Below are 18,886 nucleotides of genomic sequence, written 5' to 3' on the forward strand. Positions count from 1 at the left end.
GTTTGATTTTTTGAAGGGATTATAACTCAATCTGTCTCAAGCTACAGATGGTTTATCAGGCTGATGTAGTTTAAGGAGTAAACTGCATCTTGTTTTATTAAAATTTGATTTGGTGTTTTGTTTTTGTGTGTTAGAGATTTTAAAAACGAATTTTGAAACTTCAAATTTGACATAAAATAGGTCTTAATGAGCAGTACATACTTTGTCAAATTTGGGGGGAGGGCATTAAAATTAGTAATGTTTAATAAATGCAAGACTAAACATACATAATGGAAAACTGAAGCTGTTAGCATCACACTTTGAAGATGGATGCAAAGTGATTTCTGACTCTTTTTTTAATGCTTGATTTTTACAGCTTAGTGCATTAATGGCAGTTTCTTTAAATTTAATTTGTAAAAAATGTAATCTTGCATATTAAGAAAGGTTACAAACAGTAAGATTTTAGATGTTACATTCTTTTAACAAATTGATGTCAGTGAACATGAGTCTCTCTTTTGGACTGGTGCTAAGAAATTGGTCAACTTTTATCGGATTCTTTAAAACAATTATAATGTTTGGATTATCTTATACCACAGCACGAGTGTCAACATCATCATTCAAAGAATAAGAAACATTCTAAAAAGTCTAAAAAGCATCACAGAAAACGGTCTCGCTCCCGTTCGGTAAGACCCTTCTTAGAATAATACGTGAAAGCTACATTTACAACACATTGTCTTGCAAGGTTAATATTGAACTCAAAATGTTCTGTTTAAAGGGCTCAGAGTCTGATGATGATGATAGCCATTCAAAGAAGAAGAGGCAACGCTCAGAATCTAGATCAGTTTCTGATCGTTCTTCTAGTGCAGAATCTGGTAAGATATTTTCCCCTCTCCTCTGTTAAAACAAGCCTCGTCATGATGATGTTGGGTCTTAATGTTTTATTGATACTTACTTTTCCATGTATTTTAGAGAGAAGTTACAAGAAGTCAAAAAAACACAAGAAGAAAAATAAAAAGAGGAGACACAAGTCTGTAAGTACAGCTTTTTATTACGGCAGTCAAGCGATTAAAAAATTAATTGCACGATTAATTGTGCTGTTAAGCAATAATAGAATACCATGTATTTAAATATTTTTGGATGTTTTCTCCATTTTCAAATTGATTTCAGTTACAACACAGAATATACAATGCTCACTTTGTTTATTTTTTATTACAAATATTTGCATTGTAAAAAACAAAAGAAATAGTATTTTTCAATTCACTTAATACAAGTACTGTAGTGCAATCAATGTAAAACTTTAGAGTCTACACGTGCACTCAGTCCTACTTCAGTCAATCGCTCAGACAAACAAGGTTGGTTACAATTTGCAAGAGAGAATGCTGCCTGCTTCTTGTTTACAGTGTCACCTAAAAGTGAGAACAGGCACTGTTTGTGTGACACTGTTGTAGCCAGGGTTGCAAGATATTTATGCATCTAAAGATTCATATGTCCCTTCATGCTTCAACCAACATTCCAGAGGACATGCATCCATGGTGATGATGGGTTCTGCTTGATAACGATCCAAAACAGAGCAGACTGATGCATGTTCATTTTCATCATCGGAGTAAGATACCACCACCAGAATGTTGATTTTCTCTTCTGGTTGTTAGGGTTTTGTAGTTTCCATATCTTAAGACTTCTGAAAGCATGCTCCACATCTTGTCCTTCTCAGATTTTGGACGGCACTTCAGATTCTTAAACCTTGGATTAAGTGCTGTAGCTATTTTTAGAAATCTTACATTAGTACCTTCTTTGCATTTTGTCAAATCTGCTGTGAAATTTTTCTTAAAACAAACAGCATGAGTTGGGTCATCATCCAAGACTGCTATAACATGAAATATATGGAAGAATGCAGGTAAAACAACCGGAGACATAAAATTCTCCACCAAGGAGTTCAGTCACAAATTTAATTAACTCATTATTTTTTTAACGAGCGTCATCAGCATGGAAGCATGTCCCCTGGAATGGTGGCTGAAGCATGAAGGGGCATACGAATGTTTAGCATATTTGGCATGTAAATACCTTGCAACCCCGGCTACAAAAGTGCCATGTAAATGCCTGTTCTCACTTTTGGGTGATGTAAATAAAAAGTTGGCAGCAGTATCTTCCTTAAATATAAACAAATTTGTTTATCTTAGCGATTGGCTGAACAAGAAGTAGGACTGAGTGAACTTGTATGCTCTAAAGTTTTACATTATTTTTGTGTGCAGTTATGTTAAAAAAAATCTACATTTGTAAGTTACACTTTCACAATTAAGCAATTGCACTGCAGCACCTGTATGAGGTGAAGTGAAAAATACTGTTTCTTTTGTTTTATCATTTTTACAGTGCAAATATTTGTAATAAAAAATAATATAAAGTCAGGACTGTACACTTTGTATTCTGTGTTGTAATAGAAATCAATATATTTGAAAATGTAGAAGAACATCCAAAATATTTAGTAATTTCAATTGGTATTCTATTGTTTAACAGTGCGATTAATCGTGATTAATTTTTTTTGAGTTAATCGTGTGAGTTAACTGCAGTTAATCGACAGCCCTACTTTTTATTCTAGAGCTAGCCAATGAATACACTTAATGCTCTTCCTTTTCACTTAATCTTTGAGGGTACTTGTAATCAGCCCTATTGCCTTATTAGATCATTACATGAAACCAGAGAGATGAGGAGTACTGGTAGCTTAACAATAACTTCCTGTTCTCCACACATACGCTTTCAAGAACCATTTCTGAGGGCTCAGTTCTGAGTATTATAAGGCCTTGCTTATGAGGTCTAAAGTTGCTTATAAGGGTAAATCTTGCTAGAGTGATTGCCCCCATGGCCACCCTCAGGACTGTCGTCATGGCAGCCATAGGAGCACTCAGAGATGGGAGTCCTTTTTTGCTCTTGCCTCATGCCAGGGATCATTCCCTCCTGTCTGTCCGTGTTCCAGATCTATTTTGGGAGCTCAGATACAATGCTGATTGGAGCAGTATAAGAACTCAAATAGAATAAATGACAACATAGGCAGGGGCGGCTCTAGAAATTCCGCTGCCCCAAGCAGGGCGGCGCGCCGCACCGCTCGCACTGCCCTTCCCCGGTCCCGCGGCCGGGGCAAAAGTGCCTGTGGACGGTCCCGTGGTCCCGCGGCTCCGGTGGAGCATCCGTAGGCATGCCTGCGGGAGCTGCTTCCGAGCTGCGGGACCAGCGCACCTGCTGCAGTCATGCCTGGGGGAGCTCAAGCGGCGCCGCGGGAAGAGGGGACCCTCCGCAGTCATGCCTGCAGCAGGTCCGCTCCTCCCGGGGCTCTGGTGGACCTCCCGCAGGCATGAGTGCGGAAGGTCCGCCGGAGCCAAATACCGCCCTGCCAGAACAATGCCGCCGCACGCGCCTGCTTGGCGCGCTGGGGTCTGGAGCCGGCCCTGAACATAGGTTATGTTATCTTTTTCTTTGTAAGATTCAGGACTGGTGAGTGTCTGTTGGCATGGGGAAGGGAAGTGGTTTGGGTTTACTGATAAATTATGGTGGTCACATTGCCACATAAACACCAGGGTACTTTTATGTTTGTTTTTGTATTTTCTGAAGTTGTAAAATTTAGCTGTACTCTTTTGAGAGTGGTAGCCCTCTCACAAGAAGCCCTCATATGGGGTAGACACTGTTGAGTGTGGCATACAATTCTGGTGATTCAACAACAGTCAGACTGTTATGTGTTAGCTGCCAAAGGAGGACCAGTGGTCAGTGTGAAAGCAATGTTGCTTTAACATTTTAGTTGTATTTATTTATTTAGATTTAAATAATAAATGTTCCTATCCAAGACTGTAGGCACCCTAGTGTAATTACTCTTGGTGTTTTGTGGTAGTAATATTCAGGTAGGACCTCTGCCAGCAGCTAGCTATAGAGATGTGGCTTTCCAGCCATTCTCCATTCCAGGAAATACACCATCAATCCTTTGCAAAAGCCATATTGAATAGATGACTTCTGCATAAATACCTAATTGTTCAGGAAGCATCTAGTAGAGTGTTGTGTGGGTCCTGCAGGACCCGCAGGATCCCAGTCCCACTGCAGGGCTCTAGCGTTTAGTGTGACCTAATCCCTCATATGTATGATTAAAAAGCAGAAGAGTAGAGTAAGTTCTCCTCCGCCCATTTTAGTTGTCGCTATGTTTCAAGTTGAAGTCAGCCTACCTGTCTTTCTTTTTAAATCATTTGTGTATGCATTTGTCTGTGTATTGGCTTTCTTCTGCCATGTTCGTGGTATTTGGTTAGTTAGTTCTAAACAAGAACTTGTTAAATAAGCCAGTTTGCTTATATGTAACCCAATAATGGAGCTTTGCAGAGTTTAATTGTACTGAGATGTGGATACACTCACTGTGCACATTATACAACGTTAATAAAATAAATATTTGGAAGCTTTAAGAATTTTTCCCATTTGTTCATTTTATTTACACAGGATTCACCAGAATCTGATACTGAACGAGAAAAGGATAAAAAAGAAAAAGAGAGAGAGAGAGAGAATGAAAAGGATAGACCTAGACAAAGATCGGAATCAAAGCATAAATCTCCTCCTAAAAAACGTCCTGGAAAAGATTCTGTAAGTTTTCTTGGTTCCATTTTGTTTAATGTCTGTGAGGTTTTTTATTTTATTTTGGCTAAATACAATATAGTAGCTTTACAGATCCACATAAAAATATACAACTAATTAAAGAGTAGCTTGCTAATTTATAAGCTAAGGATTTATTGTGACGGGTTGGATCAGAAACCCCCTTGAGACTACCTCTTTCCCGGGAATGAAAACAGGCTCAGATCAGATGTGGATTGGTGTCTCCAAGTTCATTGTTAGCTTAAGTGTTTTTTGATTGGGCACTTACTGAGAATAGTCTTTTCTCAGGAAGCTGACCAACTGCATCACAGAGGCTACTTAAAATTAAACAAGTACATAGCCAATACTCATAACTTGGAATACAAAAATGATACATGCATACAAATAGTATGAATATATTCAGTAGATCATAACCTTAGCAGAGATATGTTACATGGCATATCTGGCATAAAACATATTCCAGTTATGTCATATTTACTTTCATAAGCATATTTCCATAAAGCATTAGGGGTGCAACATCACATTTATTTACAGTGATTTTTATCTGTAGATGGACCCAATGTTCCAAGAAGATTTAAAATTGTTATTAGTGTATGTTTTGGGATCTGTGTAGCTTAGTAATTCTGCATGTGGTTTTGTGTAGATGTCATATTTTCATTTTAAAGCTGTATTTTAATGATTATTTATGGTGCAAAAAAAAAAAAAAACCCCACCCAAAACTGAAAGTGAAGTACACTGTTTAAGGAAAGTAGTGGAACATTTTAGGTTTTGGGCCATAGTCCACATGGCGCTCATGCTACGATTGTATTCATATTTAAACAATATGGGATTTTTAGTCTAGAATGGGGTAGAACACTTATTTTTGTCAAGGTCCAAATTTCTAGGTCAAGGTATAGTCAAGGTCGAGGCTCCAGAGAAAATAATTAAAAACAAAAAAAACTACGATAAATAAATAAATAAAGATTTTGAGGTCCCTTCAAAAGGATTTGGTGGTCCAGACTTGGCCCGCCATCCACCTATTGACTACCCTGGTCTAGAACACAACAAAGACTAGATTTGATGGAGCAATCTTTCATCTCTGGGTGTAGCTGCCCTTTTCCCCACTGGTGGAGCTGCACTGGAGCTAGACCAGTGGTGGAAGAAAGTGCTAATGGAGCTAAGTGGTTCTTGGGCTTTTTGAAGGCAAATAATATTGTTGAGAGCACTTGCAGGGTCCACATTTTATTATAGCATCCATTCAGAGTAACTTGTATTTTGGAGAATATATAGACTGGATTTTCTAAAGAGACTAAGGGAATTAGGTAACTGAATGAGAAATTCTCTCAGGCTCAGCACTGTTGGCTCCCATAAGAGAGCATCTTGTAATGCTGTCAATGAGGTGTGTAGGTTGCAACTGTACCCTGTTGTTCAGTCCTTTCACAGACAGAAGTCTCTCAGAACTCCTTCTCTATGGGGAGAAGGGTGAGTACATAGTAATTCATTAGGATATAAGTCCTCCCAGAACAATCCATTTTGGCACCTAACTCTCTTAGGCTCCTCAGAAAATCCCAACCATACATCCTATGGGGTGGGAGACGTATTATGTTGGGAGCACTGACCCAAGAGTAGCTAATCTGTCAGGCTCTGTCTACATTAGGCTTTTTTGCTCAAAATTGCCCACTCTTGTTACTACTGGTAGACCAATGGTGGATGCATTAGTGTAGATAGGGCTCCAGACAGGTGCTGGTGTTCGCAGTAGAGCTGTGTGAATAACTGATTGTGGTGGTGTGTGGTTTGTTTGTTTGTTTGAGGGGGAGATTTCTGGGAAATAACTTTTTTTCCTTCAATTTTTGACAAATCAAAAAATTGGGGGGGGAATCATTTTGGGTGAAATAAAACATTTTATCTTAAAATTGAAATTTTTTATTTTGATTTTGACAATTTTAAAGGGTCATTTATTTAATAAAATTAAAGGCAATTTTTAAATGAAAAATTGCTTTGAACTAAAAAATCAGAACGTGTTTCAAACATGTCGAAATAAAAATGTTTCTATTTGTTTTGGAAACTGTTTGTTTCAGTAAAAAAAAAATTGAAACAGACATCAATTTGGAAGATGTTTTAGTGTTGCTGAATCTGCATTTTTTTTGGAGAAAACTATGGCCCACGTCTAGTACTCAACACTATGTTGTGTAGACCTGGTCAGAGCAGGCGTAGACAACATGGTGCTTAAAACACAAGCTGTCACCTAGAACATTGTCTACTCCAATGCTTTCACTGTTGCTACCAGTATTGGTAGCAGTGATGGAAAAATTTGTGACAAGAAATCTAGTGTTAGACCCTCCTTGGGATGCTTATCTTCTGAGAACAGTTGCACACAAGTATATTGCATATTGCACTGAGGGATGTAAGATTAGAATTTAACAAATGTTTTCATGTTATATTGCTTCACTTGTCAGTTCCTTTAAATATGGAATGTATTCCCTTGAGTTTTTGGCTATACAGTAACTCCTCACGTAATGTTGTAGTTATGTTCCTGAAAAATGCAACTTTAAGTGAAACAATGTTAAACTAATCCAGTTTTCCCAGAAGATTTAATGTAAATGTGGGGGGTTAGATTCCAAGGAAATTTTGGGGGGGCAGACAAAAGACATTATATACTGCACAGTACTGTGGTGGGGAGGTGCCCCTGGGGCTAAGGGCTGGGGGTGCAGGGTCTGGGAGGGAGTTAGGGTGTGGGAGGCCGCTCAGGGTGGGGGTATGGTAGGAGGCTCAAGGCTGGGGCAGGCAGGAGGTGCAAAGCACTTACCTGGGGCAGTTCCTGTTTGGTGCAGGTGGCTCTGCGCAGCGCGGCACCACCCCCATGGCTGCAATTCTGGGAACTTGCCCCCCCGGCAGGCAGGGCCACCCGGAACACAGGGCCCTGGGCTAAGGGGGCTCTAGAGTGCTGCCCCTGCTCCTCCTGAGTCCTCCAGCCCGGGCTCGCAGGGCCGTGTTCCGAAAGGGGCTTTAGCGCTGCAGGCCAGGAGCCCCTTAGCCCAGGGCCCTGCAGCCCCTAAAGCCCCTGCGTTCCAGGTGGCCCTGCCTGCCAGGGGAAGGGGCAGCTTCCCCGCTTGCTCCCTCCCTCCCAGAAAGTCCTAAGCGCCGCCAAACAACTGTTTGGCAGCAGGGGAAGTGCTGGGAGGAAGGGAGTGGGAGAGGGAGAGGGAGGAGGCGGAGAAGAGGAACTTGTGCAATGCTCCCTTGTAATCAGCCAAATGACGTTATAAGAACATACATAAGAACGGCCAGACTGGGTCAGACCAAAGGTCCATCCAGCCCAGTATCCTGTCTACCGCCAGTGGCCAATGCCAGGTGCCCCAGAGGGAGTGAACCTAACAGGCAATGATCAAGTGATCTCTCTCCTGCCGTCCATCTCCATCCTCTGACAAACAGAGTCTAGGGACACCATTCCTTACCCATCCTGGCTAATAGCCATTAATGGACTTAACCTCCATGAAGTTATCCAGTTCTCTTTTAAATGCTGTTATAGTCCTAGCCTTCACAACTTCCTTTTATTTGTTTTAAACCTGCTGCCCAACAATTTATGTTCTTCTATGTTTTGTCTAACAATTTTATTCTTTACTATTGTTTCAACTCATTTGCCTGGTACTGACGTTAGACTTACCGGTCTGTAATTGCCGGGATCACCTCTAGAGCCCTTTTTAAATATTGGCGTTACATTAGCTATCTTCCAGTCATTGAGTACAGAAGCTGATTCAAAGGACAGGTTACAAACCCTAGTTAATAGTTCCACAACGTCACATGTGAGTTCTTTCAGAACTCTTGGGTGAATGCCATCTGGTCCTGGTGACATGTTAATGTTGAGTTTATCAATTAATTCCAAAACCTCCTCTAGTGACACTTCAGTCTGTGACAGTTCCTCAGATTTGTCACCTATAAAAGCCAGCTCAGGTTTGGGAATCTCCCTAACATCCTCAGCAATGAAGACTGAAGCAAAGAATTCATTTAGTTTCTCCACAATTACTTTATCACTTTAAGCACTCCTTTTGTATCGATCATCCAGGGCCTCACTGGTTGTTTAGCAGGCTTCCTGCTTCTGATGTACTTAAACATTTTGTTGTTACCTTTGGAGTTTTTGACTAGCTGTTCTTCAAACTCCTCTTTGGCTTTTCTTATTACATTTTGACACTTAATTTGGCAGTATTTATGCTCCTTCTTTATTTACCTCACTAGGATTTGACTTCCACTTTTTAAAAGATGCCTTTTTATCTCTCACTGCTTCTTTTACATGGTTGTTAAGCCACGGTGGCTCTTTTTTAGTTCTTTTACTGTGTTTCTTAATTTGGGTTATACATTTAAGTTGGGCCTCTATTATGGTTATAAGGGAGCACTGCACAACTTTAAACGAGTATGTTCCCTAATGGAGCAGCGATGTAACTTCAAAACAACGTTAAGCGGGAAGATGTTAAGTGAGGAGTTACTGTATTTCCTAATGAAGGCCAGAAAGCGGTATTGGAACACATGCAGTAGCTGCTGTGGGTGAATTACAGTGTGTGCTTGTCATAATCATTACATTTCTTTGCAGGGTAATTGGGATACATCTGGGAGTGAACTGAGTGAAGGGGAATTAGAAAAACAGAGAAGAACCCTCTTGGAACAACTGGATGAAGATCAATAAGAACTTTATTTATACCAAATACATTTACAGTAGGATTAAATAAAAGAAACTGATGTCTAATTCAGGACACGAGTTCTGATATTCTGAGTTCCATTGCTGAAATAACAGTGGGTTTTAATGATACTGCATAAAAAAATGCATTCAAGTAATATCATTATGGGGCCTGGCATCAAATCTAGAAAAAACAGGGGAAATTCAAGTTAAAGTTGAAGTTCTGTTCTTGACTGGCTAGGAAGCATATATATTCTGTACACCCTAGAGCCCTTTGATGAATGGAAGTTGTTTCACTTCTGACTCTGGGTCCTGCCTAGTCTGGCCAGGGAAAGTATTAGCACCTTTCTAGCAATCCATGTCTTAAACAGTTCTTTCTGGAAAGGTGCTAAACCTGCTTTTACAGGCCAGTGGAGACCAGCTAAATTTCCTTTTTGGAAAGATTCAAAATGTAGTTTCTTGTGGTTTAATTGTCTGTGTGTTTGTTTTTTATTTTTCTGGCAGGAGGAGGGAAATGGAGAGGGAATAATGAATCCATTTCTTGATTTATTGTAGTACAGAGAAGCACCAGAAACAGAAATTGCTTTTTTTGTGCACTACATTACTGGCCAAACTTATGGTTTTGATAATTTGTATTAAACAAAAAATGTGACTTCCTGGCTGAGACTTTCTATGTCAAGTTTCATCTTGGAGTGAATTTTTATGGTAAAGTTTTAAACCCTTACAAATAGGTGTTTATGATGGAAATCTGCTAGGCCTTTCATTACAGTGGCACTAAAGGGCGCTGCTGTAAAATAGCCACCATTTTTATTAAAGTAAAACCTGACATATATATTAAAATGGCTGAGGGCATTATTTCAGCATTTATCTTGATAAGAAAATTTAACATAAAATCAAATGGTAAATTAATTTCAATATCTTGCCTTAAGGACCTGCTGAAGAATGTACCACCAAATTTTAAATAGCAGTTGCAATATTAATGTAGAAAATCAATGTTATTCTAAACCTTTTCTTTAAAAAACAAAAAAAATAGTATTATTTTTAAAAATTCAGCTTTTTTTCCCCCCCTACCCCTTTTGGTAGCCTCTGACCAGTTTTGCTTTGAGGAAAAGTTCTACTTTCCCTATTCAGTGACAAGTATTGACTACTGTGGTACACATTCTGAAACCTTTCTGATTTGAATATTTTTGTACATTTTTATCAATTATTAAATTTTGTCCTCTAGCGTGTACTGGTATTTATTTCTAGTTTTAAATACTCTGTACAGCTCTGATAGAAATAACCGCTATCTATGATTGATGGAATAAGCAACGTGTTCACTCAATTTTTATTTTGAAGACTGTGCACAGAGTTTAGTTTCCTTTTCAGTGTATTACTCCCTTTTTCTAATACATATGACAAATGTTACCAGTACATTAATGCCTAAAGCCCATTTAAGATCAAAGCCTAGAACTGCAGCATTCACACAGAATATTTTCAGTAGGATGGGTAAATGAGTCACACTTCTTAAGGCTGCTCTTTGAGACTGAAACTTTTCAATTGAAAGAAAATATTTGTTAGAGACATATTTGGTCTGTTATATTCAGAAGGAAATGACAGGTTTTTGTATTTAAGAATATTCAGCATACACATCTAACATAACAAATGCTAGTCATCCATCACTACGTAACATACCTGTGAATCACTCCTTACTGAAGAAATACCTTATACGACTTTTGCCAAGGTAGGGTTTGAGGTAAAGAATTCTAATAAATTGTATTTTATATATCATAAAATGTTTCATGCTAAATATCCAAAAAACTGCAAATGAACTAAAATGTTGGCAGTGGGACTGTTCCATATTTCTGCACCATGCCCAGCAACTATCCCAAGTGTGGAAAGTTGCAGGTTAGTCTGTGTGTCAGGAATTGAGCGCTGATCATGGGTATATGGCTATATAAAATCAGTTAGATTTTAAATATATATATTTTGCTTACCTTGTAAAATTCACTTTCCCATGTTTCTATTTTAAAAAAGCAAATACATTGGTATTGTAACAATTAGGTTAACTATATTGAAAAACAAAACCAAACACACAATTTGGGGGTGATAGTACGCTGTACACAATTCATCATGTCTAATATTTGATTTTACATTGAGAGAGATTTGAGGAAATGTTTAAAGGTAGCAGATTAGTTTAGAATTTTTGACAGGTAATATTGGTTTTAAAACACATTAGAATTTATGTAAAATACTTTTATTGCCTAGCATAATTTACATGAAGAAACGTGTTTCTAAGTAAATATTACTTTTAAAAGGTTTGTCTTTATTTTTCCATTAAAAATAAAAAATGTAACTATAAATTATTGTAATGGAATGTATCTCTTTTGTATTTCTCAATCAGATCTTGGAAAAACCATCCCAATAGGAAATACAATCTCATTTAAATCTGTTTTAGCAAGACATAGCTTGTTTTCTAATCCTGAGGGGAAAAGTATTTTTCTCCTCCCATCTCCCTCCCTCCCTCAGAAAAAGTTTTGCAGCCTCATGTTTTTCAATGGATGAGACTGCTCCTTCCTTGTGTGATAGGAAGTGTTCTGCCCGTGGGTATTTCTTTGTGCTCATAAACAGCAACAACAAAATTCAGTCTTAGCCTTTTTCCTTCTCAAAAGGCATCACAATCCCTTGATTTCAGATTCTGTAGTTGTCTTGAAATTAAAGGGATTACTGGCAAAATAAATTTAGTTTTCCTTTTATTAATAATGCTATTGATTACTAAAAGAATGTTTAAAAATCTAATCAGTGTTTTGCTATTTGTCTCTTTTGCACAATGCTCAGGTTGGACTGAAAGTTAGCTTTTCTGTTTGTCGTCAGTTTCACTTGAATCCCAAGCACTAGCTTTAATGCTTTGGTGCTTGGGTTGCATATTCTGCAGGGCATCTTGAATCCACCCTTCTCCCCATTGTTTTGTTTTGTTTTGTATTTGTTAAACCTTTTTCAAAAATTTAAATCTAAGGTTTGGTTACAAGATTTGTTCTCTTAAATTTGAGCTTCGCCATATTTTATTAAATTGTGTTATCACTTACGCTGCTTACTACATTTATGGCATAATTTATTCACCACCAGGGTAAGACTTATGAAAATTAGTGACTGATAAGTAAAAATTTAAGGTAGTTTTTTTGTTTATGGTACACCTATATTGAAAAGTAGAAGTGCTCATAAACTAACCATATTGTGATTATATTTCCCAGAATAGTGATGTGTCCTTAATATAATCTCATTTCCTTGCTTTAGAGTACAGTTTTTGTACTTGTTGGCTTAAAAACTGGAGGGATAGCTCAATGGTTTGAGCATTGGCCTGCTAAACCCAGGGTTGTGAGTTCAATCCTTGAGGGGGCCACTTAGGGGTCTGGGGATTGGTCCTGCTTTGATCAGGGTTTTGAACTAGATATTCTATGATTCTATAAAGCAGTACAACCCCGTACCATGAGGCAGTTAGATTGGAAATAAGTTATGTAGCTAGAAGGACTTTATACTAGTTTATCTACAAGCATACTAGAGAATTGTACTGCTTTACTATATAGTAGATTCTATACCGGCAACCATTCAGAAGGGATGTGCCGAGTCTTCATTTATTCACTCTAATTTAAGGTTTCACATGTCAGTAATATATTTTAATGTTTTTAGAAGGTCTCTTTCTATAAGTCTAATATATAACTAAACTATTGTATGTAAAGTAGATAAGGTTTTTTAAATGTTTAAGAAGCTTCATTTAAAATTAAATTAAAATGCAGAGGCCCCTGGACCGGTGGCCAGGACCTGGGCAGTGAGAGTGTCACTGAAAATCAGCCTTTGGCATGTGTGCCATAGGTTGTCTACCCCTGTTCTATACCTATAGAGTAGGGTACAAAATCTGTGTAGATCAGACTAAAGACAAATACTGCCTTAGTCACGCTCTTTTTACTTTAAATATATATATTTTTTTAAACTGTTACATTTAAAATCTACAGCATTTGGGATCTCTTTGTTGCAAGCCAAAGACTGTATATTTTTTGTAAATTAAAAATGGAGGACATGGGCTAAGAGTTTGTACAGGTCTGTCTCATCTTACGCTGGGGTTACATTCTGCAGTCAGCACGTAAAGCAAAAAATCACATAGTCAAAATTACATTCAGTGTAATGGTGGGCGGAATCACCCGCACTACAGAAACAGTATTTCAATTATTTTTCTCCTTTTTTTTTTGCCAACTGCATAAAGCTGAAAACGCGCATGGTAAATGTGCCTAAGATGCGACAGACCTGTAAATGTTAAATGATATGGAGGGATTTTGTACACTATTACCCTTACTCAGAGATTCTGTGTTTTCAGAGGAAAATGTTGTATGAAAAGTACTCTAGGAACTTCCTCCTTTGTTCATTGATCTTGGGACTGTTAGAGTAGAAACTTTTCTGTGATTATTGTAATGCCAGAACCAGGAAAAGCGGCTAGATTTAGCAGATTTAACTGAATAGTTTACTGGTGGATTTTACTTCTGCATAAAGCATGAGTTTTTTTGAACAGGATATTGAAGAAGTAGTTACTGAGAGTCTCCGGTGGCAAAATGCAGGTCTTGTGACTTCATATTACCTCCACTCCCTGTTTAAAAAAAAAAGTGGTCTCTGCTCATCATATTTGCAGTTGCTACAACAGAGGAGATAAGGGTTTTTTAAAGCCTTGAAAGGACCCAAGAACTTTGTTTTCTTCCAAGGTCCTAAGAAACTGTTGCGTGGTAGAAGAAATTGGCAAAACATGCTCTCTTGTGAAAAGGAGTTCTAAGGTGAAGAGCACAAAGAAAATGGTCTTAATTCCTTCCTGGTGTAAGTACGCTGACTTGAATGGAGAAAATTCACCATGTTTGAGGTTTCTAATGAGTGCCTGGCCTCCACCTGAGTTAACTTTATATTTCCTATGTTTAATAACATTAGTATGGAATTGGTACCAATCATGGCTTCACAGAGTGGGGTGCTGTGTGGGAGAGTCCTTTCCATTTTTTGCCATCACTATTGTTTGGGAAGCTAGGTTAAGCAGGCTTTGTTGTGCAGTGTTTCTTGTCAAAACAAAAATACAGAATCATAGGATGAGAAACCTTAGGTTTTGCAGAAAGTCGTGGCACAGGGCAGAAGCTGGTGAGAACTTGGAATTTGTGTCCCCTCTCCCCCAGTCTCTGTTGATAAACTGCAGATATGTGACAGTTATTTCTGTAAGAATAAGTTGTTCCTTCATCGTACTTATGATCCATTTGCTAGCAAGCTCTGCATAAAAGAGTAGTATAAACACACCAAAGAAAAAGAACCATGGATTACTGTATAGTAGTGTAAATAGTTTATTTGATCATATGCCATGAACAGACCAGAAAAGTAACATGAACTGCTTTTATAAAACACTTCTAATATTGCTAAGAAGCAGGTCTATTACTAGAAAAACATCAAAGAGAACATGCCAATATTACAGTCCACTTGCATGGTAATATTATTTGCTGTCTAGAGTTAAGTTATAAAATGCTTTTGAGCTTACGAGTTTGACCCATTTGACTAATACATGTACTTAAATTACGTTGCCAAATGATTTTTTCTTAGATTAAAACTCTTTTGTCACTGTCAGTGAAGAAAGAGGCAATCTTGGCATGTTCTCTTTTGCATGTCAAGTACAGGTTGCTGTAAATGAGACAATAGGTGGCAGTTTTAATGTAAACTTTCTGTAAATAGGGAAGCGGAAGTCAATGTGGTAACTTTGAGCCCCAAACTGTCCATTTTTAGTTAAATATAAAAAACAAAACTATAAGTTAAAATAACATTCAGATTGTATAGCACAGGCTGATGCATTTTTTTAAACAATATTTACAATATTACCCAGAGACTAAAGTGGGAATTAAAGAGAAGTGTAAAAACCATAAAAAACTGCACCAATTTTGTAGCAAAATATCTGTACATTTAAAAACAGATTCATGTAACTACACATTATTCAAGGAAAAATGGGACCTTCACCAGTGGTTCACATAAAGCACAACATAAAAGAAAAGAAATTCAGTGGTTAAATACTATACAATAAATTTTACAATTAACATACTGATGCAATGCTACCAGGAACGGTAAGCCACAAGCAAAATGTATCTTCTCGAAAGTACAAATTTAGCATCAGTCCAGTTCTTGACTTTGGAATAGATCAAGTGCCCTGCCATTGTAGGATAAAATAAAATTCCATTATAACAATAAATTGATCTGCACCAGTAGCACTGTGTTTATATTTAAAATATTGCCAAGCCTAATAAAATAAGCTCAATTTTAAAGTGTAAAATGCAGTATATAAAATAAGAATTTAGAAGTTGGGATGCATTTGAACAACAAATGTTCCTTTGTATTAAGTGATCAGAACTCGATTGTCAAAGGAAAAACATAGTTACTGGGTTACCATTCTTGCTCAATGCAGGTGCAAGTTTAAAGCTTATAGATGGGGTATTAAAATCCTCTCTCAGCAGGGCACAAGATTATTTCACTGAGTTAATAACTGAACCATAATGGTCCTCAGAAATCCTAATACTGATTAATGAGATGTTAATATCTTAGTCCTAATTAATAAATACACTTTGTTATTCAAAAGCTGCCTCTATCTGAAGAACATAGTAAATGAGTCTTATACAACGTTCTTGTTTCAAAGATCTTTGCAATGCATTCATACCCTCACTGCTTATCCCACATTGCACACTGGCATATAAAAAGCAGAATCAGAACATGAAGAATAGTTCATGTTCATTTGATATAAACTGTGTGTTCACTGAATTATGTCTAACACATCTTATTTGTATTAGTCTGGGGTTTGTGTATGGCTGAAAGGTACAGGTCATTTTGTAATTACTTCCCCCTTGCACATGGTAAGCCCTTAAATATATATATATATTAAAAAAGCTAATAAGTGCAGTTGAAGCTCAAGGTTAATTCCTTAGCAGATAGGACAGGAATGCATTGAAAAGCTTAAGTCCACAGCAGATTGCATCCAAGTATTACTTATTTACAACCTGTCAGGAAATCAAGAAGGGCCACTGAAGACCAATCACTAAATTTCATGTAACAAAAAAAATCACGTATTTTACATTTTGGTTAAAAATACTGAATAATGTGTTGGCGTAAAAAGATACCCAATCAAATCAAGTCCTATTGCTTTGATTAATTTGAGCAGGTACTTCAATTTTAGGCACTTGTTAGCTATGGTTGAGTAGAGAGCCCATTACTTTTACGTTCCTATGCATTTTCTATGTCTTTTTGAGCCCTTTAGAAGGTAATTTTACTGTATTCAAGGCTATAATTAAATGGTAGCACATATAGTTCACATGGACAAGGTATCATTCAAGCACACGCTCTACTTTTCACATGCAAATCTCCAGCTCACATGGTTATTTCAGCACCATTTACAGAGCGCAAGTTCTGATCATCAAAGCGTCGCCTAACGCTTCTCCTTACCGCATCGGCTCGTCTGTATGGCTGGTTTCTAAGATCTGCAAAAAGGAAATAAGATATCAGAAACAGGTAAATTAACAGGTCATTGGTTTAGAAAAGAAAAAGTCCTTCTGGCAGCCAATCAAAGCAGCTTGTGTAGAAAGAGTAAAGGGCCTTTAAACCCATTGAGAATTAAACAAATATGATTTGTCCTTATTAATAAACACCAAAAAAGGTAATACTGGTGGTATTCTTGTCTAAATAGATTCATGCTGTCAAGTTTGAAGTTTTTCTTCTGATTGGCTGGAGATTATAACTTTATATTTAATAAAGTCATTGTGAAAGGCAACATCAATTGGAATCAATAGAGCTGAAGTAGATTTTTTTTTAGATGTAATCACTGGAATCATTGCAATTGGATCAGTAATTTTTTTTTCCTGAAAGGGGCTGGAAGCTGAATAAAAACTCAAAGTAGGATAATGTTTAAAATTGTTCTTTCCAAAGCAAGAATGATTTTATGCCTTCTATATAGCTATCTTTGGGGGGGGGGCATGGAAAAAGTGGATACTAGACAATTACTATATGGTAAAAATTTAAAGGTTCTATTGTGTTCCATTGCTACTAGTCTGATGAGGATCCAAAAATACTTTCCCCCTTGGCTGCAGCCACACAATGATGACTTCATGCTTGCATGACCAGCTAAATCTCCACCCATTCCCCGTGAAGTCAGAAATTACAACAGGGATAAATTTGGGTCATAATCTATCTAATGGGGCATAGGACACTGCTAACTATTTTGGGCAAATTTGGAGGGGCCAAATTTTTGGGCCAAAATGGAAAAAAGGGCCAGGGAATGAGGGCACCAGTCACAGTAAGCACTCCTGGTTCTAATACGTCAATTTCTGGGGCCTGGACTGGATGACCTCTCCAGGTCCCTTCCAGCCCTATGAGTCAATCATCTTTTATAGTTTGATAAAGGCCACTTCATTTTATATGAAAACGTCTGGCATTTTTTCCATCTGTCCCCTATTGCTCAATCAGAATGCTGGAGGTATAGCCCTCTCTTTTGCTAACAGTTCAGCCAGGGCGAGGAAACAGGGCTTTCACCCTCCCCTAATGGCAATAAGGGGAGAGGTGTGGGAGCCCACTATACCTAGCAAGAAAGCTGGAGTGTCCCAACTCCAGGGAACGTCTAACACCAAAAAGCCTTGAAAGCCGTCCCCTATTTTAATTCCTCTGCATTTGGTGAAGCCATTACTGTATCTAGAGCTTTAGTTACCCCCAAAGCTTGCAGATCCTCAGTAGGGAGGAGAGAAAGAAACCCAGAATCAGGAGTCAAGCTGCACATGGAAGTCAGTTACTGAACATGATGCTCCCCTAGGAGCAGCAATCGAGTGCATCCTAGCCCATGTTCTACCGTGCCATATAACACAAGTGTGAAAATAAATGGCTCAGGGACACCGCCATTCTTAAATCTTGTGTGTCTTTAGACTCTCACCAGTATTACATTTAGTCATATTTATCAGCAATTGGTCTGGCATATAGAGAGAGGAGGAAGCTAAGTAAAAAGTGATGCTTGCCAGCTCTGTGTATCCTCCACCACCGGTGTGCTAGAAGAAATCCTTACCCTCGAGTGAACATTTGGAAATTTAGTGATATTATTCTTCTTTAGGGCTAAACAGAAAAAAACAAACACAAAATGATGGTTAAATAAAAAATGGGATGGAAAAAGAAGAGCAACTCAATGCAGTGTTCAAAAATCCCAGGCATGTTAGCCAATAGAGCAAGAAGAAGAAACGAGGCCAAGGCTACAAGAGGAGGTTAGAAACAGGAAGGAAAGGACAAGATGGCCATCCTCGTCTCTCGCTAATAAAATTCCAAGCTGCTTTGAAGATTGGCTCCAGGAAGACAATACAGCAATTAACTTGAAAGAGAAAATAACTATTGAGCTGATTATAGTTTGCAATCTTAAGAAGCTCTCATAAAAATACATTGCAAAAGTAAGAAATGAAACGCTGTTGTCTTTGATTAAGAACCAATAACAAAGACAACAGTGTTAATAGATACATGCTGTGTTAAACACACCCTTTGTACAGTTTACACCACAAGATGTAAATATATCCAGTTACATGCCAATATTTCTCAGTAATAGTTGTGATTGCTGTAGAATTTTGAGAACAAAATTAAGTTTCTCCA

At 37.8% G+C, this 18,886-nt stretch overlaps 2 protein-coding genes across 20 annotated transcripts in view; one reads left to right on the plus strand and one right to left on the minus strand.

Annotated features, from left to right (window-relative positions):
• PRPF40A (pre-mRNA processing factor 40 homolog A) overlaps positions 1–10,465 on the plus strand; it is a 71,248-nt gene extending 60,783 nt beyond the window's left edge. For all 10 annotated transcript variants that reach the window (XM_039494396.1, XM_039494392.1, XM_039494395.1 and 7 more), the window contains 5 exons: positions 576–662; positions 755–851; positions 949–1,010; positions 4,444–4,584; positions 9,158–10,465. In XM_039494396.1, coding sequence (XP_039350330.1) covers positions 576–662; positions 755–851; positions 949–1,010; positions 4,444–4,584; positions 9,158–9,250 — 480 coding nt within the window. In that variant the 3' untranslated portion in view covers positions 9,251–10,465. The remainder of the gene's footprint in view (positions 1–575; positions 663–754; positions 852–948; positions 1,011–4,443; positions 4,585–9,157) is intronic.
• A 4,102-nt stretch (positions 10,466–14,567) lies between these two features.
• Positions 14,568–18,886, minus strand: part of FMNL2 (formin like 2) — a 269,726-nt gene continuing 265,407 nt past the window's right edge. For 6 of the 10 annotated variants that reach the window (XM_039494529.1, XM_039494535.1, XM_039494537.1 and 3 more), the window contains one exon: positions 16,640–16,749. In XM_039494529.1, the coding sequence (XP_039350463.1) occupies positions 16,640–16,749 (110 nt within the window). Of the gene's footprint in view, positions 16,750–18,270; positions 18,365–18,886 lie in introns of all 10 variants that reach the window. The other 4 variants (XM_039494530.1, XM_039494527.1, XM_039494526.1 and 1 more) reach the window with 2 other exon arrangements.

Source organism: Mauremys reevesii, linkage group 11 (genome assembly GCF_016161935.1).
Source record: "Mauremys reevesii isolate NIE-2019 linkage group 11, ASM1616193v1, whole genome shotgun sequence".
Classification (NCBI taxonomy): domain Eukaryota; kingdom Metazoa; phylum Chordata; order Testudines; family Geoemydidae; genus Mauremys; species Mauremys reevesii.